Source organism: Nannospalax galili, unplaced genomic scaffold (genome assembly GCF_000622305.1).
Source record: "Nannospalax galili isolate Female #2095 unplaced genomic scaffold, S.galili_v1.0 scaffold675, whole genome shotgun sequence".
In the NCBI taxonomy this organism is placed as follows: Eukaryota; Metazoa; Chordata; class Mammalia; order Rodentia; family Spalacidae; genus Nannospalax; species Nannospalax galili.
Window position 1 is genome coordinate 1,556,807 of NW_008337205.1, and position 23,112 is coordinate 1,579,918.

General features: G+C 48.5%; 1 protein-coding gene, 1 long non-coding RNA gene and 1 pseudogene across 6 annotated transcripts; all 3 read right to left on the minus strand.

The window, feature by feature from the left end:
- Window positions 1-6,175: 6,175 nt before the first annotated feature.
- On the minus strand, window positions 6,176-8,458 carry LOC115070226. The gene is made up of 2 exons (XR_003849421.1): window positions 7,167-8,458; window positions 6,176-7,047 (listed from the first exon to the last, which is right to left on the minus strand). It is a non-coding gene; the product is annotated as an uncharacterized LOC115070226 (long non-coding RNA).
- A 2,618-nt stretch (window positions 8,459-11,076) lies between these two features.
- On the minus strand, window positions 11,077-12,558 carry LOC115070227 (annotated as a pseudogene).
- On the minus strand, window positions 12,292-17,766 carry Trim56 (tripartite motif containing 56). 5 transcript variants are annotated; one of them, XM_029563185.1, is made up of 4 exons: window positions 17,724-17,766; window positions 17,542-17,618; window positions 15,911-16,072; window positions 12,292-15,809 (listed from the first exon to the last, which is right to left on the minus strand). In XM_029563185.1, the coding sequence occupies exon 4, from the start codon at window positions 15,806-15,808 to the stop codon at window positions 13,589-13,591; it is 2,220 nt and encodes a 739-aa protein (XP_029419045.1). In that variant the 5' UTR covers window position 15,809; window positions 15,911-16,072; window positions 17,542-17,618; window positions 17,724-17,766; the 3' UTR covers window positions 12,292-13,588. The 5 variants fall into 5 exon arrangements, with proteins under 5 accessions (XP_029419045.1, XP_008830536.1, XP_008830537.1 ...); XM_008832314.3 differs by having other exon boundaries at window positions 17,542-17,621; window positions 17,724-17,741; XM_008832315.3 differs by lacking the exon at window positions 17,724-17,766 and having other exon boundaries at window positions 15,911-16,047; window positions 17,542-17,682.
- Between the last annotated feature and the right edge of the window lie 5,346 nt (window positions 17,767-23,112).

Consider the following 23,112-nt stretch of genomic DNA (forward strand, 5'->3'; position numbering starts at 1 on the left):
CCTGTCTCAAAAAGCCCCAAACAAGTCAGGTGAGGTGGCTCATGCCTGTAATCCCAATACTTGGAAGACAGAGGCAGGAGGATTGCTACAAGTTTGAAGCCATCCTGGGTTACATAAGGAGTTACAGGCCATCCTGGGCTAGAGTGAAAACCAACTTCAAAAAAAGAAAAAGAAAAAGAAAAAAACAAAATAGGGCTAGGGACGTGATTCAGTTGGTAGAGTGCTTGCCTAGCACGAATGAGGCCCTGACTTTGATACCTAGCACTGCATAAACCAGGTACAGTTGTACACATCTGCAGTCTCAGCACTTCGGAGGTAGAAGCAGGAGGATCAGCAGGTCAGGGTCATCCTCAGCTACATAAGTTTGAGGCTAGCCTGGGCTATCTGGGACCATATTTCAAAAATAAATAAATAAATAATAAATAAATAAATAAATAAATAAATGGAACATTCAAGAGAAAGCTCTCCTAAGTGAGATTTTTGTTTTTTTTCTCACCAGACTTAAGATACTGCAGTCTTTGTGTGTGATTTATTTGTTTTTAGTTTTTCTGTATGAGTGTTTTGCCTGTATGTATGTAAGTGCACCATGCTCACAGAGGCCAGAAGAGGGTGTCAGATCCCCTGGAACTGGAGTTGCAGATGGTTGTTAGCCACCATGTGGGTGCTGGGAACTGATCCCCAGCCCCTGCAAGAGTAGCCAGTGCTCTTAATCACTGAGCCATCTCTCTAAGCCCCAACTACTTCACTTTTATTCAGGCCTCTTTGTAAGGAAAAGGGATCGATGTGCTCTGCCTCAGGGCCTCACCTCATCCGTGGAGTTACTACTGGGAACTCCCAAGGTCAGGTTTAAGTTGAAGGAAAGTGACTAGGTTTAGCATAAACTCACTCCTGTTTTCTCTCAGGCAGAGGAGACTACCTGCTGCTGGTGTACTGGGCTGAGTCAGAGTCCTGATCCTGTTTTGCCTATGAACAGCCTAAGCCAGACAGGGATGGGAAAGCAAGCAACGGGCCAGGTGGGAGGGAGCGCGCCTGTGTGACCTACTCTCAGGAAGTCCATGCCAAGGCTATGACTTCTCTGAGAACGCTGCTTCCCTTTCTCTTTTCCCCTTCTCTCCCTTCCCTCCCCTCTCTCCCTCCCCTGTCCTCTTTTCTTCTTCCTCCCCTCCCCTCTCTTCTGTGTTTATTTCCTTTGCATGCACATTTGTCTGTTTATTTCAGTCAGGGTCTTGCTAAGTAGCCCAGGTTACACTGACTTCCCACCCTCTTGCCTGAGCCTCCTGAGTTCTGGGATTACAGGCCTGAGCCACAGGTGATTAGCTGGGGATGCTGTTTCTAAATATGCAAAGTTGTTTACAGAGTAAGCCCTTGAGCAAAATCAAGCTCTGAGCACCTCATCCCCCAGGTCTTCAAAGCTGGGCAGGAAGCTGTGACCATCTGTCTAGCATGTTCCCAGCCTGGGATGAGTCCCTCCACCCCCACTCCTCTATGCAGCCTCTCTTGGACCCAGAGTAGCCATGTCCATAGCCTCTCACTGTCCGCCAGAGCTCGGGGCAGAGGAGATGGTCCCAGTGTACAGCAAGAGAGGTGGGGATGGAGGGAGGCAGCGCCTGGTCACATGGACCCAAGCATGAACCCTCGTGGACCTGACCGCAGAGGCAGGCGTCTGCCTTGGGGTTTGGAGCTGGGAACAGGTTGTCCCTGAGGCCTTGGCTCACATGGACTGAGGCAAGTCTCCTGTCTCCAGGCTCTTCCCCGCTCCAGCTGGCTGCTGAGTCATGCTCCCCAGGGTTCGCCAGGCGCCCAAGTCCAGGCTGAGTCATGAGAGAATGAATTGCAGAATTCTTCTGTAGCCTGTCACGGCAGCACTGAGGCCTGGTTCCCTGGTCAGGCCTTGCACAGCATTCCCTCGGAGGCGGTCATAACTTCCCCCTTGATGGGGATCCTGGCTGGCAGTTCAAAGCAGCAGAGGGGAGCCTGGAGCCTTGAGTCTTCGAATTCTTTTCCTGTATCTTCCACATCTTCCGTTAGAAACCAGGCCTGGCCCATCACCCCAAGAAAGGCCTGTTTTCTTTCGTTCACCCTATCTTTCTGTTTTGTGCATGTGTGTTCCCGTGCACACGTGTGCATTCATGAAGACCAGAGAGCAACCTTATTGTCAATTCTCAGGCATTGTTTTAGCTTTCTGTTGCTATGATAAAATACTCTACCGAAGGCAACTTGGGGGAGGAGAGCATTGATTTAATTTACAGTTACAGTCCACCAAGCCAAGGCAGGAACCCAAGGCAAGAACCTGGAGGCAGGAACTGAAGCAGAGACCATAGGAGAGTGCTGCTTACTGGCTTGCTTCCCTGGCTTGCTCAGCTACCTTTCCTATCCAGCCCAGGCCCACCTACTCAGGGATGGCACCACTGGAGCCATGCTGCATCAATTAGCAATCAGGAAAATGCCTCACAGATATGGCCACAGGCCAAACTGATGGAGGAAATTCCTCAATTGAGGTTCCCCCTTCCCAAGTGAGGCTAGTTTGTGACAAACACCAGCACAGGCACCATCCACATTATATTTTTGAGACAGGGTCTCTCATTGTCGTAGGACTCACAAAGTAGGCTCAGCTCACTGACCAGCAAGCCCCAGGGATCCACTTCTCCAGGAATGGAGTGTGTGGTTAGAGGGCTACCTGAGGGAGTTAGTTCTCTCCTTCCACTCTGTGGGTCCCAGAGATTGAACTGAGGTCACCAGGCTTGGCAGCAAGCACCTTTACCCTCTGAGCCCTCTCACCAGCCCAGTGCCTGCCTTCCATTGAGGCTTAGCCCAGAGGAGGCACACTTCTACCAAGGGCCGCATGTCCTGCAGAAGACTCTGAATCAGGGGTCAAGGGGCTGGATCACAGACAGTACTTGTGCCATTGCTCTGGATCCTGTAGTGTCCCCAAGGGATCTGTGTGGTCATCCTGGGAGCGACCACTGGCAACTACAGCAGTCTGACCTTTTCTGCTCCCTAGGTTTGTGTGTTAAAGGTGCCGCATGCCCACAAACCTCTCACTATGGTTTGAATCTGAAATGTCTACCACAGTCTCACATTAAAAAAAATTATTTTTATTTTATATGCAAGTTTTGCCTGCATGTATATAATAGGTGCACCATGTGTGTGCAATGTCCGTGGAGGCCAGAAGACGGCATTGGATGCCTTGTAACCAGAGTTACAGATAGTTGTGAGCCACTGTGTGTATGTAGGTGCTGGGAACTGAACCCACGTCCTCTACAAGAGCAGCCAGTGCTCTTGGCCACAGAGCCATCTCTCCAGCCTGAGGCTCATGTTTTGAGATTTCCTTAGTCTTAATTATGTGTATGTATGTGGGTATGTACATGTGGCTGTAGGTGCTCGTGGAGGCCAGAAGAGTGTATCAGCTCCCCTGAGGCTACAGTTGTAGGTGGCTGTGAGCTGCCTGACATGGGTGCTGGGCTCTGAACTCAAGTCTTCAGACTTGGTGGCAAGCACCCTTACCCACTGTGTCATCCTGCCTCCCCTCCACTGTATTTTTTGAGACTGAGTCTCTCACTTCCTGGAGTTCATTGATTCAGCTAGGCTGGCTAGTCAGTGAGCTCCAGAGATCTGCCTGGTCTCTGCCTCCTCAGCTCTGGGATTATAGATGCATATCAGCATACTCTACTTTTTATGTGGGTACTGGGGGTCCAAACTCAGTGCTTCATGCTTGCTTGGCAAGAATATTACATACTGAGCCGTATCCCCAGCCAGCCCCTGCCTGGATTCACAGGTAGTTGTGAGCTGCTCTTGTAGGTTCTGGAATCCCAACTTGGGTCTTCTGCAAAAGCTGTATACACTCTTAACTGCTGAGCTATCCCTCAGCCCCTGCTTGGTTCTTTAAAAAAATTATTTGTTTTTATTTTATGTGTATGAGTGTTCGGCTTCCATATAAGTGTGCTATGTGTATATAATACCTGCAGAGGCCAGAAAAGGGCATCAACCCCCCTGGAACTGGAGTTATGGATGGTTGTTAGCCATGATGTGGATTCTGAGAATTGAACCTGGGTCCTCTGCAAGAGCACCCAGTGCTTTTAACTGTTGGGTCATCTCTCTCCAGCCCCCACCTTACTTTGTTTTGAGACCAGGTCTCACCATGTAGCTCAGGCTGGCCTCAGACTCACAAAACTCATAGCCACACAAACGTGATTAGTATAGAAATTGAACTTTATTGAGAAGCATAAGAGACAATATATGCAGTTGTTAAGAAAGGGTTCTCAGTATGGATGCCTATTCCCATGGCAATGTAAAGAAGTGGGCGGGGCTGATACTATGAAGGAATATTTCAACCTTGATTCCTGGTCCTCAATCCACTCTCCCCTGGCCACTAACATAACTAACTCCAACTTTCTCTGGAGACCCTTTGAGTTGTCTCCCCAAAGTTCCCCAGCCTCCTTCACCTGTTTGTCTTTTTTTTTTTTTTTTTTTTCAACAAACAAAAAAAATGGGGAAAAAAAGGGGGGGTTAGTTTTTTAAAAAAAAAAAAAAAAATCTTGTTCATGGCCATCGCGGCTTGTCTCTAATTTTTTTTTTGTTTTTTTTTTTTTTTTTTTTTTATTGGAGGGACTTGTTGGATCCAGGCAGGCTAGTCAGGTGCTTTCCTAGAGGGTGAAGGAGCCTTGGCCCTATTCGAGGTACAGTGATGTGTCAACTGGACTTGTTCTAACTAGCTGGTCCCTAAGATGCTCACCCAGCACCCAAGGTGAGGCTTTTCTGTCATTGCTGAGCCTTCTCTGCCCCACCAGTTCCAAGAGTCTTGAAGTTCCTGGAAAACCTACTTTTGCTCCTTCCCTAATGCATTAGTCAAACTAAGTCGACAAACCAATGGAAGGAGCCAATTCTGTTGTCCTCAACCAGGCCACTTACTTTCCCAAGCCTACTTTGGGACTTGGTGTGTTTCCTGAGAACAGCCTGCTGGGTGCTCTCTCCAGCAGCTCTGGCCCACCCAGTGCAAGGCTGTTTTCTCCCCAATTCACAAGTCTGCACCCCTTCTCTAGCTCCCATTTAATTTAGAAGACCACTTAAGGCCTCAGCTGCCATGCCAAGGAGAGGTCCCACACCTTGATTCTGGCACCTGTCAATCAAACCCTGCCCAATGCTTCTCATCAACGTCGCCAATTTCCTTCCAAACTCTATTTTTGTTTCTCTTAGATTTCTGTGTCTTTGGAGTTCTAGCCATAGAAAATTAGAAAATGGCATTACTTCCTAGGCACAATAGGTCTACAATGAAGGGACACTATCCCCAAATTATATTTTCTCCAAGCTATCCAAAGATTAATCCAATCAGGCCATTTTTAGATTTTTTGAAATGTCAAGAGTAATTGGTCCTCAGTGAAAACAGCTGATTCCCAGCTGGCTTTTAGAAATGGTTGAATCTTGGCCATGTGGCTGTCGGTTCCTTGCACTTTTGTGGTCTTGTGTGTCTGGGTATATGCTTGTTTATCTAACTTCTGTAAAGCAAAATAAATAGTCTCCTTTCGAGGAGAGGATGGTTTGCACAGAATGGTTTTATTCAGATGTTCTTGAATCTGGTGTTTTAATTTAAAAATTATTTCTATTTTATGTGTGTGAGTGTTCTGCCTGTATGTAGGTAAGTGTCCCATGGAGGCCAGAAGAGGGCATCAGTTCCCCTGGAACTGGAGTTATAGACAGCCAGCATGTGAGTGCTGGGAACTGTGCCTGGGTCCTCTGCAAAACCAGCCAGTGCTCTTAGCCACTGAGCCATCTCTCCAGACCTTTTTTTTTTTTTAACGATTTTATTTTTATTTTTAATTATGGGTATGTGTGTATCTCTGTGTGGATATGTGTACATGAATGCAGTGCCTGTGGTATCCAGAAGAGGGCATCACATTCCATGGAGCTGGAGTTACTGGCAGTTGTGAGCTGCCCACTTGGGTGCTTGGAACTGAACTTGGGTCCTCTGCAAGAGCAGCAGGTGCTCTTAACAGATGGGCCATCTCTCATGATCCTCGTACCTCAGCTTGCTGAATGCTGGGGTTGCAGGTATGTGCGATCACACCCGGCTCTTAAGCTTTTATGTCACAATACATGCAAACAACTTCCTCCATTCAAGGTTACACTGACGGAGGAGTAAGCGGTCAGTGCAAATCACTTGAACTTTTTTCTAACCAAACACCCTGGACTTGAGCTTTATGGTGTATAAGATGCTGCACTTTTTATCCCATCCTCGCCTCTACCTTGTGAGGTGGGCACAGCAGATGTTCCAATCTCCATGTTATTGAGGTACAAACTGAGGCTCAGAGAGGTTAAGGAACTATGGCAGAATCACACAGCTACCTAGTGGAAGAGCCATCAATCAAGAGTCTCTGCTACCTCATTCTCTTCCCCCATTTCAGAACAAAGAATATGATAGGGGTTTTCTATTGCCTCTCGTCCCCACGCAAACTGCATTCACCTTTCCCCAATCCATACATACAACTTAGACGGTTCCAATCATAAGAATAATTGATCAAGTTACACATGAGGTTGGGGTATTGTACACTAAGAATGTTTCCCTTAGAGATGAGTCCCAGGGGCTTCACTAGGGTTCCCAGGTTTGTGGTTAAGGTGCACGCTTTTACTTCCTAATTATGCTCAAGGCTACATTTCCCTTTCATCCTTCACATTCTTCCGGAGTTTGGTGCTTTCTAACCTTTTATGAGGAAACTTTAGTATTTCCCTCCATCTTCCAAGGTTCCTAGAAACTTTTGTGTCTCGAGCCTTTGTGGGATTTGCTTCACAACCAGGGGACCTCTCACTATCTTTCTGTTGATACTGGGGCTTGAACCCAGGACCTCATGTATACTAGGTAAGATCTCTACTACTGAGTCACACTCCTATCCTCTTGCTGGGGATTCTAGCCAAGAGTTGTACCACTGAGCCACACCTCCCAGCCCCTCACTGATAGAGTCTAAGCAGATGCTCCATCACCAAACCACTCTACCAAGCCACTTCCTAGCCCCTCACTGAGGAATTCTAGGCAGGTGCTCTACCACTGAGCCACACCTCCCAGCCCCTCACTGATAGAGTCTAAGCAGATGCTCCATCACCAAACCACTCTACCAAGCCACTTCCTAGCCCCTCACTGAGGAATTCTAGGCAGGTGCTCTACCACTGAGCCACACCCCCATCCCCTCACTGGGGAATTCTAGGCAGGCCCTTTACCACTGAGCTCCATCCTAAGCCATCTTTTTGCTTTTTGTTTGAAACATGGTCTTGTAAGTGACCTAGACAGGCCTTGAATTTGCTATCTTCCTACCTCAGCCTCCAAACTTGCTGGGATGACAGTTCTGTGCCACCAGGCCTGACTTCGTTTCTGAAGGTCTCTATTCCCTGTATTACCCACCTGGGTTGACCACTTGGTTGAAACCTTTCCACCAGCCAAGCCCTCTGCTCCAGTCTCATGAACATCTGCAAAATCCCTGTTACAAGTGGGAACAGGGTAGGAGCCCCTAGAGTTGTGTCTCTTCTCCTCCCTCTAGTAAGAGAAGGAAAACACTTTCTTCTCTAGGTTTGATGAAATCTCACCTTAGGAGGCACAACAGTGCCCCCTACTGGACACTTCCCAACACTAAGGCTTCTGCACAGTAAGGTTGGCTAAGGCTGTGGAATACTGAACTGGAACACAGTCTGCTCTCCTCTCTACACATTAATTCACTTCACAGATGTTTACTGAGCACTTACGATAGGCTCTCATGATTCTAGCTGTGCAGACTTGGAACTGCAACAAACACACTCTCTAGGGGTTCATACAACTCACCCAATACCAGTTAGTTCTGCAGACCCCATTACCTGCTCTGAATTGATGAAGGAGTGCCCACAAGACTTCTCCCTGAATTCTGGGAACATCATCACCATCCTATCACCCGTGGAGACCGACCACCTGACCTCAGACTCACAATCCTCCTGCCTCACCATGCTAGAATTACCAGTGTGTGTTACCATACCCCACCCAGTAGTTAGTTACTCTTAAGTATTATTTATAGAGGTATATTTTCTTGAAATAATCAAGCATATTAATACTGAGCAGAAATGTACAGATATGAGTAAGAGCCCCAAATAACTCAAAAATAACAACCTCCCCAAATCATTGATTATTTATAGATTAGGAATCTTACCTCTGCTTGGCTATACTTTGAGCTGGGCTTGGTGGCTCATACCTTTAATCCCAGCACTTGGGAAGCATAGGCAGGCAGATCTCTGTAAGTTTGAGGTCAGCCTGGTCTGCATAAAGAGTTCCAAGCTAGTCAGGGCTACATAGTAAAACCCTATCTCAAAAATAAACAAATATACAAAACACCAAATATACTTTAACTTGTCGCTGTCACCATATCAACATAATTCCCAAATCTCCTCCTCCTCCTCTTCCTCCTCCTTTCTCCTCCTCCTCCTCCTCCTCCTCTTCTTCTCTCTCTCTCTCTCTCTCTCTCTCTCTCTCTCTCTCTCTCTCTCTCTCTCCGGGGGGGGGGGGGGGGGGGGGACTCACCCTCATCTCTTTCACACCCCCCCCCTCCTCTCCCCCCCCCTCCTCCCCCCCCCCCCCCCCCCCCCTCCCCTTCTTCTCTCTCTCTCTCTCTCTCTCTCTCTCTCTCTCTCTCTCTCTCTCGGAGGGGTGTGGCCAGAGGAGGACATTGGGTGTCCTGCTCTATCACTCTCTACTTTATTCCCTTGCTGGAGCTGACAGCTAGCAAGCCTCAGCCATCCCCCCTTCTCCATCCCCCACAGCACTGGGCTTACAGGTGTATGTGGCTACACCTGGCTTTTTACATGGGGGCTAGGGATTTGAGCTCAGGTCCTCATGTTTGTGCAGCAAACCCTCTTGCCCACTGAGTCATCTCCCTAGCCCCAATCTTTTTTTCTTATGTTGCATCACATATTGTTTCTTCCAAATACTTCGCATAGTTGCCATTCACATAAGCAGTGGCTCATTCCCCTAACAGACCACAAGCTACTAAGCTGTCACCCCACCACAGAGCAGTTTCCAGTTAGTGACTGCAATACATAAGGCAGCCACCAAGGTCTCTATGCAAGCATTTTTCTTCTACTGAATTATTTTCCCAGAATTTATTCCTCAAAGTAGGATAACTTCTTCTTCTTCTTTTTTTTTAAATTTTTCAGTGCTAGGGCTGGAACGCAGGGCCTCATGAATGCCAGGTAAGTGCTTTCTACTGCTGAGTCACCAAGCTACGAAACAGCCCCTCACTGGGGGATTCTAGGCAGGGGCTCTACCACTGAACCACACCCCAGCCCCTCACTGGGGGATTCTAGGCAGGTGCTCTGCCACTGAGCTACACCCCAGCCCCTCACTGGGGGATTCTAGGCAGGTGCTCTACCACTGAGCCACACCCCCAGCCCCTCACTGGGGGATTCTAGGCAGATGCTATACGGCTGATACTAACATAGTCTTATAATCATTCTAAAAATGCTTCCCAAGTATTGCCAAACGACTCTCCAAGAGGCATTATTTTAGTGCCAAGAATTCACGTTTCTTCAGAACACATTTTAAAAATTTCAAGGCATGCCAGTGGTTTTAATTAATTCCTTTTCCTTTTCCTAGTCCTTGCCTGCATGTGTTTCCCCTGGGTGCATGAACTATTTTGTTCTTTGTCCAGATCTCTCTGTCAATGGGTAAATTGGTGATTCAGCTTTTTCTTCTCAAATCAAAATTCTATGTTGTTTTATCATCTTGTTGACTTTCTTCATTATTCTTTGCTATATATTCATTTATATAGTTATTTTATTTTGGGTCAAGGTCTCATGTAACACAGGCTAGTTTTGAACTTACAATGTAGCCAAGGATGACCTTGAACTTCTGATCTTCCCATCTCTACCTCCTGAGCAGTGGGATTATAGGTGAGCCCCATCACACCTGGTTATATGAGGCGCTAGGGATGGAACCCAGGGCTTCATGTGTGCTAGGCAAGTGCTCTACCTACTGAGCTATGGTGTCACCTGCTTTGTTTTGTTTTTGAGTGTCTCACTGTGTAGCTTAGGCTGGCCTCAAACTTACCACTCTCCTGCCTCTGTCTCCTGAGTACTTGGGCTATAGGCCTGCGACACCATACCCAGCATTTTAAATTCTTATACAATCAAAGTTGATCATCTAGACATTGGTGTCTCCTCATTCCTTCTATAAACAAGAAACGTGCATTCCAGAAAGATTTTCTTTTCTCTACCCCTGTCCTTGCCATCTGGACTTGTCCTTAAGCCTTGGCTCTCACGAATGCTTTGTCATCTGTGATCCCCAGATTAAGATTCTCTTTCACATTGCTTCTCCACAGCCTCTGGCTGAACATACTCCCCAAAGTCTCCTCTACCACTCTGTTCCACAGGAACTATCACAGATCAAAAGGAAGTGGTGGACAGTGGTGGCTACGGGCTATCTCTGACTCTATCTCTCCCTGGATTTTATGCCTCCCTCTGAGCCCCACTGCTGACTTCCCAAATTTTCTCTCAGGCTTGGCAAGCCAATGGCATACTGGCTCCTAGGGTTCCATGGTCTCCCTGGCAGCCCCTTCTGTCACTGTGGCTGCAGAAGGAACTCACTTTAATTCAATCAAATAAAGGCTAACATTTCTCAAAAAGGATTTTGCTAAAAAAGCTAAACTACAAATAAAATTCCAGGAAATATATAGAAAAGCATATGAGAAGTGGTTGGGCATGGTGGTCCACACTTCAGCACTTGGGAAGCAGAGGCAGGCAGAGCTCTATGAGTTGGAGGCCAGCCTGGTCTACATAGAGAGTTCTGGGCCAGCCAGGGCTACATAGTGAGACTGTCTCAAAGCAAAAACAAAAATAGAGAAAAAAGGAAAAGAAAAAAAATAAAGTATAAGAGAATTTCATGTCCTATTTAAACATCTCTTCAAATTGGCTTGGGAGTGGGAGGGTAGTGGAAGGTTCTCTTCTCTGATACTGAGAACCTGTTATCTGTTTATCTTTTTTTTTTTTGCTTCTAACATTATATATTATAAATATCTATGGTTCTTGTACACAAAATTCCACTGTTCATATCCAACGATCATCTGTGCATAACTGTTTATCTTTTTTTTTTTGCTTCTAACATTATATATTATAAATATCTATGGTTCTTGTACACAAAATTCCACTGTTCATATCCAACGATCATCTGTGCATTCCTGCTGAGCCCCAGCACTGCTTTAAAAGATGGTGATTTTCTTGTTTAAGAGCTGAGGATACATGGCTCAGTCTTTGTGGACCTTGAAAACCGGTGACTCTCCCCTCTAGTCTCTGCTTTCCACTTGGGCAGGTGGCCAGTTCCAGGGGCCCTGGGGGAATAGGCAGAGTTGTTACCTGTGTCTCTGCTTGGAGGGTGGGATGGGTGCAGGGGACAGGTCAGTTCATGACTCCCCAACTTTACCTTGATGAGGTGGCCAGTCAGGGTGACCTTGTCCAGCAGGCCAATTCTGTCCATGTCAGCCTTCCAAATCTTCTCCAGCTCTGTGTCGGGCAGCTTGGACTTCATCTCCTTAGAGCTGGGGCAGAGAGCCTGTACATAGTGCTGCTGAACACGCCACCCTTCACAGCCTGTGAGCGCATCAGCTCCTGGTCCATCATTATCATCCGCCCAGTGATGCAGTAGGCCAGCACGTTGCTCACCATGCCAGCAGCTTGTACTTAAAGGCCTGCATCTTCCCCAGGCTCAGGAAGTCTCTGTGAGAGTTCTGATGTTCCCTTGAGATCTCTCCCAGGTTGCTCACCAGCTCCTTCCCTTTGCTTTCTTTCCTGAAGAACTGGGCATCTTTCTTGAGGGAGCTGTTGGTGTGGATGTGGACCTTGCCAGCCTGGCCTACTTGATCAAGTCTCAGAGCTTCATGAGGGTGGCATTTTGAGGGCGGAGACCCGATGTCTTTGAAGAGGTACTGCTCTTCTGCCTCGAAGAGCTTCCGGTTGTCTGGGGAGTAGCGGGCAGCCAATGTCGACTAGGACCACCTCGGGGGGCATTAATGACCTTCCTTGGTCGCCACATTAGGGCCCCAAACATGCATATCAGCCTTGTTCAGCACCATGAGGATACTGGCCTCCTGGCTTCTGAGGGCTTGGTGGTATCTGAGAAGTTGGGGGAGACAGCCAGCTTGCAGGCATGAAAGAGCAGGCTATGTGATCCACGAGCTCCGAAAACCATTTGAAGATGGGTGCAAAGTCAAAACCTCTGTACATGCACTCCTTCTCTCTGGACAAAATCCCAGGCGGATTGGTGCTGTCTGGGATCGGGCTGGATGACTGGGCACACATGACTGTTCAGGCTGGCATTGCCCAAGGTGTTAAGCTTGCAGAAGGGGCACCACAAGTCCCTGAGGAGATGCTGCAGGGCATGACATCCTCGGTAGGTCTGTGCATGACCACTATGAAAGAGTCAGGGGTGGGCTCAGCTCAGTGCACATTCCCAGGATGTCCTACCTAATCTATCTGGTGGCAGGTAAAGATGGTCTTGCCTGTGCTGTCTCGGCTGACCAGGAGCACTGTGGATTTGTAGTCACAGTCAGTGTCCTCCAGCATGGGTGAGCAGAGTGTGTGGAAGCAGGGACCTTCCTTCCAAGGCCAGCAGCTTTTGCATGCACAGCCACTGCAGCCCCTTGGCTGCAGAGTTCTAGCTCCTTCTAGCAACGGGCACCCTTGTTGAACCAGTTGAACATGCTGTGGGAGACAGAGCTGGCTTTTGTGGGTGACTAAGAGTTGGGGGAGGGCATGTGGACTTTTCCTTTTTCTCCAGGCACGGTCTTCCTATGTAGCCAAGGCTAGGCTCAAACTTGTGATTCTCCTGCTTCAGCCTCTCTAGTGCCGGGATTACAGGTGCATGTCATACCAATGTCTGGCTTTAATCTCGTATCTGTGGCCCCTGCTTGTACCTGCACCCCCCACCCTACATGTCACTGAGGGAGCCTTGACGCCCTAGTGGTAGCTGGCAGAACCCTTCAATGACATTGCCATTCTGATTCCATGTGCCTCTGTAAGGATGGCCAGTTCTTGGCTCCTCTGCACCGTGCCCATCTCTTGACCTACCCTGGGCCTTCCTTTGCCTAGAATAGGACTTTGCCTATCTTCCCAGGATTCTCCCTCAGCTCTTCCATGAGTATTTAGGGGAAGGGGGCCAGGAAGGAAGGTAGAACTGGAGATTGACCTCAGAATTTCCTGCATGCTAAGCAAACCCTCTACCAACCCCAGCCCCTTCCCGGTGGATTCTCTGCAAGAGCGCTACAGAAGAATCAAGATCCCAACCAAGGAATGTTTTTGAAGAATACAAATCAGAACTCATTTACAAATCTCAAGACACCTAAACCTGACAGCAGCAGCTAGAGCCACAGGCACCACTCACAGGCACGACTCATGGAAAACAAGTGCCTCAGCTGACTTCTGACACACATACCATCCTTGGTCCCTATCCCTTCATATCATAAAAGGGATAAACACTGCCAACTTGGAAAAATGCAACCCCCCCAGCCACCTCATTTCACAGGTGGCTCTGCTTCTATTCTGCCTTCCCTCCCTTCCCACCTGCCTCCCACCCCCATCCCAGCTCTAAGCCTCTTTAACTGTCAGGAGATCTGACTCGAAAGACATGGATGGTCCCATTACTGAGAGACACCACCAGGTATCTGCCATCTACCATGGTGGTCACTCGGGGCTTTTCCAGGCCATGGTAAGCAGTTAGGAAGTCACCAAGAAGTGACCCCTTGGGGTCCAGGATAACCACCTTGTTAACCTCTCGAAGGGTCAGAAATATATAGCCTTTCTTATCCACAGACACAGAACCTGGCTGGCAGCCATGCAAACCCGGCCCCTTATATTCCCAGATCACCTGGCCAAGCCCATCACAGACAACCACACTATTTTGCTGCCAATCTGACCCCACAAAATTGCCCTGGAGGCTGGTGGTCAGGAACACCAGTGCCCGCTGGCCCCGGCTGGCCTTGCCTCCGGGGATAAACCTGGTGGCCAGGCTGCCATCCTTCTTGTATACCTCCACATGGCCTGCAACGCTGACTGCTACCCGGTCTCCACAGGGCATGGCTGCCACGGCGTGGCTGGACTGGGCAAGACTCAGAGAACGGCGCCACTGAACATCTCCCTCAGGATTGACAAGATAGAGCCTTGCATTGGCCGAGAAAGCCACCGCGCTCTGCAGGGCAGCCACACTGCATGGAGAACAGCCCTCGGGAACTGGCACGGTGCCCTTGTAGTCACCATTAAGGGAAAAGCGTTTCAACGCTCTGTTCTGTTCATCTGCCACCAGGATTTCCTGGGGGCCGAAGGGACAGAGCCCAGTGATGCGTGGGGAACGCTTGTCGCCAGGCATCCTTGTAGGAAAACTCCAGGAAAAAACAGGTTTAGGGAGGAGGCCAGAACCTTCTAGATTTGGCCTCAGGATGGGACTGGACTCCCGAGAAATGGACTTACACCTGCCTTTGAATTTTTTCTTCTTCAAACGGCCACCCCTTTCAATTTGGACTTCCTCATCTTCTTGGGGTGTCTGGGCTTTGTCTTCTTTGGGATTCGAGGCTCCAGCCTTACTTACGGGCTGGCCTCCACTCTGTTTTCCTGCTTTGGCTTCATCTTCTCCTTGGCTTGGGGTTTCATCCTCTCCTTGGGTACCAGTGCTACCCTTCTCACTGGCCTTTGGGGCTTGCTCTTTTTTCTCAAAGGAAAGTCGAAACAGATGGCAGTTTTTGTCCAGGAGCCCAGGATGGAGTTCCAGTTGGGGCAGCACGCAGTGGGCAGACCTGGGTGTCCAGGGAGAACCTTGAAGCTGGCGGAGCCTCTGTGTAATTGCTCCCTCAAGTGAGAGGATCTCTGCTTCCAGACCCAGGCTGAGCACCCTCCGGGCAAAAGCCGCTGCAGCCTTAGCCACCTGCTCCTGGCTCTCGATCTTGGCCAGCCTCTCCCTGGTGGCCTCCTCTGCGGCCTCCACATGGGCCCGGAGTTGCCCTAAGACTTCCTGCTTCTGGGCCAGAAGGGATTTGAGGATGCGTTCGGCTGCCTCTTCTACCTGTGTCCCCACACTGGCCGCCTGCTCCCGCAACTGAGCCAGGGCTTCCTTTTCGGCCACTCTAGTGGCCTCTAGTTCCACCAGATTGCTGTCCACACCTGCCAATAACTCTTCAAGGCCCGGCTTCCTGGCACGCACTGCCTCGGCCAGGGGCAGGCAGGGGTGATCCAGATGGGGCCCCAGACGGCAGTCCCGACACAACAGCTGGGAACAGGGTTGACACAGGAAGCAGAGGGCCTCCCCTGGGTGCTGGGGGCAGTGCGATGCTTGGCGTTCTCTGGCCTCTTCATCATACCACCCGGCCCTGTAGCCCACCAAGTCCACCACACGGTGGCTGTGGGTCTGGCGTGAACAGCGGTGCCCATCCGCACAGGCCTGGCACAAGTCATCTGCACAGTCCAGGCACCGGGCTGTGGCGGGTCCCCCAGAGCTCTTGCCACCCACCAGAGGACACAGGGCACAGGCTGGCTTCCCCGAGTGCAGGTCTCCAGGAGCTCTGGCCTTGACAAGATCCAAGAGCCCATTCACAAAGAAGTTGGTTTTGAAGGCGGCCACACCCTCAGATGGTACAGGGACAGTCTCCCGGCATTCAGGACAGCGGACCTGCCCGCAGATGGCCAGCTGAGCCAGACAGTCTTGACAATAGGTGTGTAGGCATGGCAGCGTCTTGGGCGTGTGGAGCTGCTCCAGGCAGATTTTACAGGCTAGGAAGTCACTACTGAGGGCCTCCAACAGAGATGGAGAGGAGCCCTTGGAGACCATGCTGTAAGGGGAAGGCAGGGTCAGCGGTCAGATGTGTCCCTCCCACATCCCCTCTCTTCATCTGGGCCACTTCCCCTACCCTCTCCACCTCCCAGCACTCACCTGAATGGTTAGGAACTTCCTTCTGACTTCCTGGCTTCTTGCTCTTGAACTAGGGAAGGGTGCCAGTCTTTCCTCCACTTCCTCCTCTTTCCTGACACTCACTGAATGTCACCATGGAAATGCTGCTGGTGTTGAGCCTGTGAAAGAAATAGGACCAGGAAGCTCCCAGGCCCAAGAGATGGACTAATCTAATTAACGTACCAGGTCACAGGGTTAAAGGCAGGTGCAGTCTAAGCCTAAACGGGCCTTGAGTAGCCCACACTGATCTCAAATTTGCTTTGTAGCCATCAGTGACCTTGAACTTCTGATCCTCCAGCTTCCACAGACCCAGTGCCTGGACTACAGGTTTGTGCTAGGACCCCCATTTTATGAAGTGCCAGGGATGGAACCCAGGGCTTCATGCATGATAGGCAAGCACTCTATCAACTGAGCCACACACTCTCCAGCACCCCCAGGTTTATTATTATTTATTATTGGTTTTAAAAAATATTTTATTATTTGTATTTTATGTATATGAATGTATTGTCTGAGTTTATGTAAGTGCACTCATGTCGTGCAATGCCCACTGTAACTGGAGTTACAGACAGTTGTTAGCTGCCATGTGAGTGCTGGGAACTGAACCTGGGTCCTCTGCAGGAGCAATCAGTGCTCCTAACCGCTGAGCCACCTCTCCAACCCCTGTTATTGGTTTTTATGAGGCAGCATTTCACTATATAGCCCCGGCTGGCCTCAAACTTGCTGTGTGAAGCAGGCTGGTTACGGATTCAGAAATCTCCCCGCACCGCCAGGGTCATCTTGTTAGGGTGGTTATTGGGGTTCAAGGGGCACCCAGTGAGGACACACTGAGGGTCAGGTGCCCAGCGCCACCTTGGTTTTTGATGTTAGGCAAGGTCCAGTTCCCTTTGTCCAATCTATCTGTCTTGCAGACCCTTGGGAAGGCGCCCTGGGAAGGTTGGGACTCTACTTCCTGCCCCAACTCTTCCCTAACGGAATTCTGGAGCCAGATGAAGACTCAAGGGAGGGAGCTCGCATCCTTCTTTCTGTTAGACCTCGGGGTCATGTAGCCTTGGCCTTAACTCTGCGGTCCTCTAATTTTAGCTTTTCCTGTCAAATGCATTCTAGAAACTTCTGAGGGATAGGAGTTTCAAGCCCCCAGCACAGTAGCTGAGAAATCCTTACTAAAGAGGATTTACACTGGAGGCCGAGGCAGGAGGATTGCCACAAATTTAAAGCCAGCCTGGGCTACATGGTGAGTTCCAGGACAGACTGGGCTACCTAGTGAGTTCTTCTAGCCCAGCCTGAGCTACAGAGTAAGACCCAGTCTTTTACAGATAGAGAGACAGAGACAGAGACAGAGAGACAGAGACCGTTTTCCCTTTCTCAGGTCTGGGAGGGGAAACTTTAAAGTGTGGGGGTCTCAGAGTCTTGGACCAACGGACACACAACGTAAGGCTGAGGCCCGGTCTGGTCCTCTTGGGCCTTCTAGGTCTCCTCTTCACCCTCTGCCCTCCCTTCCTCTTCCTCTCCCGGGCTTTCTTTCCTCCCTTTCCCTCTCTCCCCTCCCCCCAGCCTCGTTTTTTGTTTTGTTTTGTTTTTTTTTTTTGCTGGCCTTTACTCCTATCCGTCCTTACCCAGTCACAGCTGACCTTGAACCATGTCAGGAACACCAGGGGATTCCGAGGTCTGGCTCCTGCGGGTGGCTGACTACCTGCTGGAGAAACAAAACTGAAAGTAATTACACTTGTGGTGCAACTTCCGTCCCCTGCCCGGGACACCCGACTCGCACAGGCTCAGGCCCCGCCTTCCTCCTCACCCCAGCCTGAAGCGCTTCTCTGAGGCCTCCCTTCCTGCAGGAAGGACCAGGGGCCAGAGCTCCCGGCGGCCTCTGGCCCTCCAGCCTCAAGCTGTCAACTTGAGTGTGTGTTGCAAACAAGACACTCCCGGAGGGTCAGTTCTCTGATGGTGTGTGTATCTTGTGTCAGGATGTTTATTTGTGGGTGATTCAGCAAGTCGGTGGGGCTCAAACCACGGGAGAAGCAGTGTGCACTAGATAGATAAGGACTTTAAAACTCCCAGGGCTTAGCACTGGCTTCCTGGAGGAGGTGTTACCAGAGTTGTTTTTGAGGGGAGTCACAGGTTGGGGGTTTTAAGAATCAAAAGCAACAGGCTTTGTGGGGACAGAAGAACAAGATAGTTAACCCTCATCCAGGCATGGTGGCACACGAGTTTAATCCCTGCACTTGGGAGGCAGAGACAGGGGGATCTCTGTGAGTTTGAGGCCAGCCTGACCTGCATAGCTTCCATATAGTTCCAGGCCAGACAGTGCTACACAGTGAGATCCTGCCTCAAAAAAATATTTCACAATTTTTCTACTTTTCCCCCTCCCAATTTTCTACTTTATGATAGTATAAACACAATACATACCCAATAAAAAATTGTATTTTTCATTTTTTTTCCTTTTCATTTAGATAAGGTCTTGCTATATAGCCCGGTTAACTTTGAACATAAAACCCTTGGTGTTAAGGTTCAGAAAGCCCTGCCTTCTCACCAACAGGATCTCAAGGACTTCTCAAGCTCCTGAGAAAAGGGAACCTAGCTGATAAGCACCTTAGTCTTTGAAGTCAAGAGAAGCAGACTTTTCTCCACTGTTTGGCCAACACAGCAGGCTTCCCCTTTGATCTCTAAAGAGGACAGGTTTTAACAGCCCCCCTGTCCCACTTCCCCCCCACCCAACTTTAAAAATAATACATCTTCCCACTTTCTGCAGGAAGCAGAAGCCTCCCTTTTTAAAAGACCCTAGCTCATGACCTGGGCAGACATTTTCCCTGCCCAGAAGGGAATCTGCCCCATGTGTTCCTTTGCTAATAAACTGCTTTCTCCTGATCAACCCTATTCGTCATACAGCTACTTTTTACCTGTCACTTGGATTTGAGGCTCAGAAGAAAATACCTTAAGTAAAGACCTGGAGAATTAAACAAGATAGAAAGATGGGGAAAACTGAGGGGCTCAGAGGTAGGCTGGGGACGGCTCAGTAGAGAGTGTTTGCCTACCACGCAGGATGCCCTGGGTTCAATCCCCTGCACCACATAAACTACTGTGATGCATGCTTCTGATCCCAGCACTCAGGAGGTGGAGGCAGGAGGGTCAAGAGTTAAAGCTCATCCTCAGTGCACTACTGGCCAGTCTTAGCTCCAGGAGACCCTGTCTCAACAAAACAAAACAAAAATGGTGGGGAGCATGGGAGGGGAAAGGAATGCTTCACCGGAAGTCTGGCTGAAGCATTTTGACAGCACAGTTAACCTTTGCTGTGAAGGTCGTGGACACAGAGACAATATTCTTTGTAAACAGAGATATTTCAAATAACAAAGTTTTTGTTTTGTTTTGAGACAGTGTTTTACTGTGTAGCCTTGACTGACCTGGAACTCACTGCACAGACCAGGCTACCTAGACCAGGCTGATCTTGAACTCATAGAGATCTGCCTGCTTCTGCTAGGATTACAGGTGTGTACTACCACACCTGGCTGAAGTGATAATGTTAAAATAGGGACCAGTGAGATGGCCCAGTGTGTAAAAGTGCTTGCCACCAAGACTGAAGACCCGAGTTCAAACCCCAGGACCCACATGGTAGAAGGAGAAAAGTGACTCCCACAAGGTCCTCTGGAATTCATACCTAATCCATGGTGTGCACACCTCCCCCCATACACAGTAATGATAAATAATAAAATTAAGAAGATTGTTAAAATAGCAACAAACCATGCTTAGTCCTAAGAAATAGGACCAAGTACAGCTTCCTTTCTTATCTTTAAACCTGCAGTTTTCTAGCAATCCCTTGCATAGTAAAGACATCTTAACTTTTGCGCAACCCTGTGACCTGTGGTTTTACTTTATCAGATTGTAATCCTATCCAAGGCACCCAAGAGTCACCCCCCAAATCTCATTTATTGGTAAAGGGGAAGAAAGGAGATAAAGAGGATGGTGTCTCTTAGAAACACATTGAGTGGGTCGGCAATATGGCATAGTGGGTAAAGGAGATTGCTACCAAGTCTGCCGACCTGAGTTCGATCCCCAGAACCTACAGGGTGGAAGGAAAGAACTGACTCCTATAGACTTCCCTGAAAACACCTTGTCAGGCTGTTATGGGGGAAGCAGTGTCTGAAAGTAGACCTGTCATCTCCCCATTCTCCTGTTTCCTGCTCCACTAACACCCCCCCCCCAAAGGTAGGGCACAGAAAACAGAATTTTTCTTCTTTAAAACAGGGCTTGTAGAAACTAAAACCCCCTTTCTTTGCAGCAAGCTGTAAAAGCTGTGATCATTATCAGAGTCTTCTTCCTGTCTTAAGAGTTGGCGGAAAGGAAGCTCTGACCTACTTTCTGATAGTAGGCCTAAGATCTTCACTCCCAAAGTGTCATTTCACATGTGGGAGGAAGGGTGCTGCTCAGAGAGCCCCAGAGGGGTCTGAACTGCAGGCCTGACTGTGCTCCCCACACTGGCTTTTCCTTCGTTTCCTTTTTTTTAATCTCCCCTCTTCCTCTCCTCTCCCCTCCTCTCCTCTCCTCCCTTCCCTGCCCCTTCTTCTTTCTTTCTCTTTCTCTTTCCCTCCCCTCCCCTTCCCTCCTTTCCTGACAGTCTCTTTATGTAGCCCAGGCTGGCCCAGAACTTGCTATGTAACCCAGGCTGGCCTTGAACTTGAAATCACCCTGCCTCAGCGTTTCAAGTTTCTGCTATTACAATCATGCATCACCAGGCTGGAGAGATGGCTCAGCGGTTAAGAACACTGGTTGTTCTTGCAGAAGACCCGGGTTTGAATCCCAGCACCCACATGGCAGCTAACAACTGTCCGTAACTCCAGTTCCAGGGGATCTGATGTCCTCTTCTGTCCTCGCGGACACTGCACAACATGGGTGCGCTTAGCTACAGGCAGGCAATACACTCATACACATTAAAAAATAATAAAATATTAAAAAAACAAGGATGTATCACCATCCCTGGCTTAATCTGGGTTTAATTTGCACTTCTTTTATCTTCTCCAGATGGGAGTTTAGATTATTGATCTTAGATCTTTCTTTTTCAGAAATATATTTTATTTATTATTTTTATTTTATGTGTATGAGTGTATTGCTTTTATGTGTGTAAGTGCACCCTTGTCGTGCAATGCCCTTGGAGGTCAGAAGAGGGATCAGATCTCCTGGACTTGGAGTTACAGATGGTTGGTAGCTGCCATGTGGGAACTGAACCTGGGTCCTTTGCAAGAGTAGTCAGAGCTCTTAACCACTGCACCATCTCTCTAGCCCCATGCTTTATTTTAATTTTTGAGACTGGCTCTTATGGTGACCAGACTGGCCTCAAATGCACTAGATAATAAATGCTGGCCTTGAACTCCAGATAGTCCAATCTCTAGAGTACTGGGATTACAGATTACAGTACACATCCACATTTGACTTCATTTACAGGTTATTGATTTAGGAAACTCGGTGTGAAGTTATCAAACATAAAGTTGGGAAAAGACTTGTAATTGTCTCTTAGGTCATTACAACCCAGCTCAAAGCATCCTTTCCTGTAGCCTGTCCATCCTGACAGTAGTAATTTTCTTTTTCTTTTTTAAGTTTCTTTATTACAGTTATTTATTTTGTGTGTGTATGTGCACGTGACACAGCTTATGTGTGGAGGTCAGAGAACAACTTTTATGAGTCACTTCTCTCCTTCCACCATGTGGGTCCCAGGGATGAACTCAGGTCATCAGCCTTAGCAGCAAGCACCCTTACCTGCTGAATCATCTCATCAGCACTGTGTTTTTATTTTCATTAAAATCAAAATATATAGTTATATTTTTGTTTGTTTTATTGAGGCAAGGTCTGCCTGTAGCCCCAGCTGGCCTGAAACTCACTATGTAGACCAGATTGGCCTTGACATCACAGAAATTTGCCTGCCTCTGCCTCCCAAGTGCTGGGATTAAAGGAGTGTGTCACCATGCCTGGCTAAATTTTTAATTTTTTATCTATTTTATTTATTTTTATGTGTATGAGTGTTTTGCCTGTATGTTTGTAAGTGCACCCATGTCACGAAATGCCCTCAGAGGACAGAAGAAGGCATCAGATTCCCTGGAACTGGAGTTCTAGACAGTTGTTAGCTGCCATGTGGGTGTTGGGAACTGAACCCGGGTCCTCTGCAAGAGCAGCCAGTGCTCCTAACTGCTGAGTCATCTCTCCAGCCCCATACCCAGCTTTTTCTGTGGGTTTGCCATGCTTTCATGGCAAACACTTTACCAGCTGAGCTATTTCCCTAGCACCTATTATTATTTATTTATTTATTTATTTATTTATTTATTTTAAGATAGGATCTCATGCAGCCCAGGCTGGCCTCCAACTCACTATATGGCCATAGATGGCCTTGAACTCTGGATCCTCCTGATTCCACCTCCCAAGTACTGGGATCACAGGTGTGCATCACTCTGCCCAGTATTGTTTGGTGCTGGGCATGGAACCCAGGGCCTCATGCATGCTTGGCAAGCACTCTATCAGCTGAGCCGTACTCTCACACCTTATTTTAATGTGCCGCATTGTTTATTCATTCATTCATTCATTCATTCATTCATTCATTCATTTATTGTGTGTATATGTGTGTGCATGGGTGCCCACACATTCAGCACATGTGCAGAGGTCAGAAGACAACTTTTGGGAGTCAGTTCTCTCTACTATGTCAGATCTGCGGATCAGACTCAGGTCATCAGTCTTGGCTGCAGGCGCCTTTACCTACTGAGCCATCTCCTCAGTTCATATTTATTTTTTTTTAAGATTTATTTTTATTGCTTTTAATTGTGTGTGTGTGTGTGTGTGTGCCTGTGAATGTGTGCACCTGAGTGAAATGCCCATGAGCCAGAAGTGACAGGTGGTTGTGAGACTCCTAATATGGGTGCTGGGAACCTAACTCAGGTCCTCTGCAAGAGCTGTATATGTACTCAACCACTGAGCCATCTCTTCAGCCCCGTGGTTTGTTTTTTTTTTTTTTTGAGACAAGGTCTCATGTAGCCCAAGCTGGCCTTGAACTCGTTATGCAACTGAGGCTGGCTTTGAACCCCTGATCCTCTTGCCTCTACCATCCAGTGTTGGGATTACAGGTGTACACCACCATTCCCTGTTCATTTTCTTTCAATCATTTCTTCTCTGTGATTAGAGTTGGACAATTTTTTAATGAACTGCCTTTG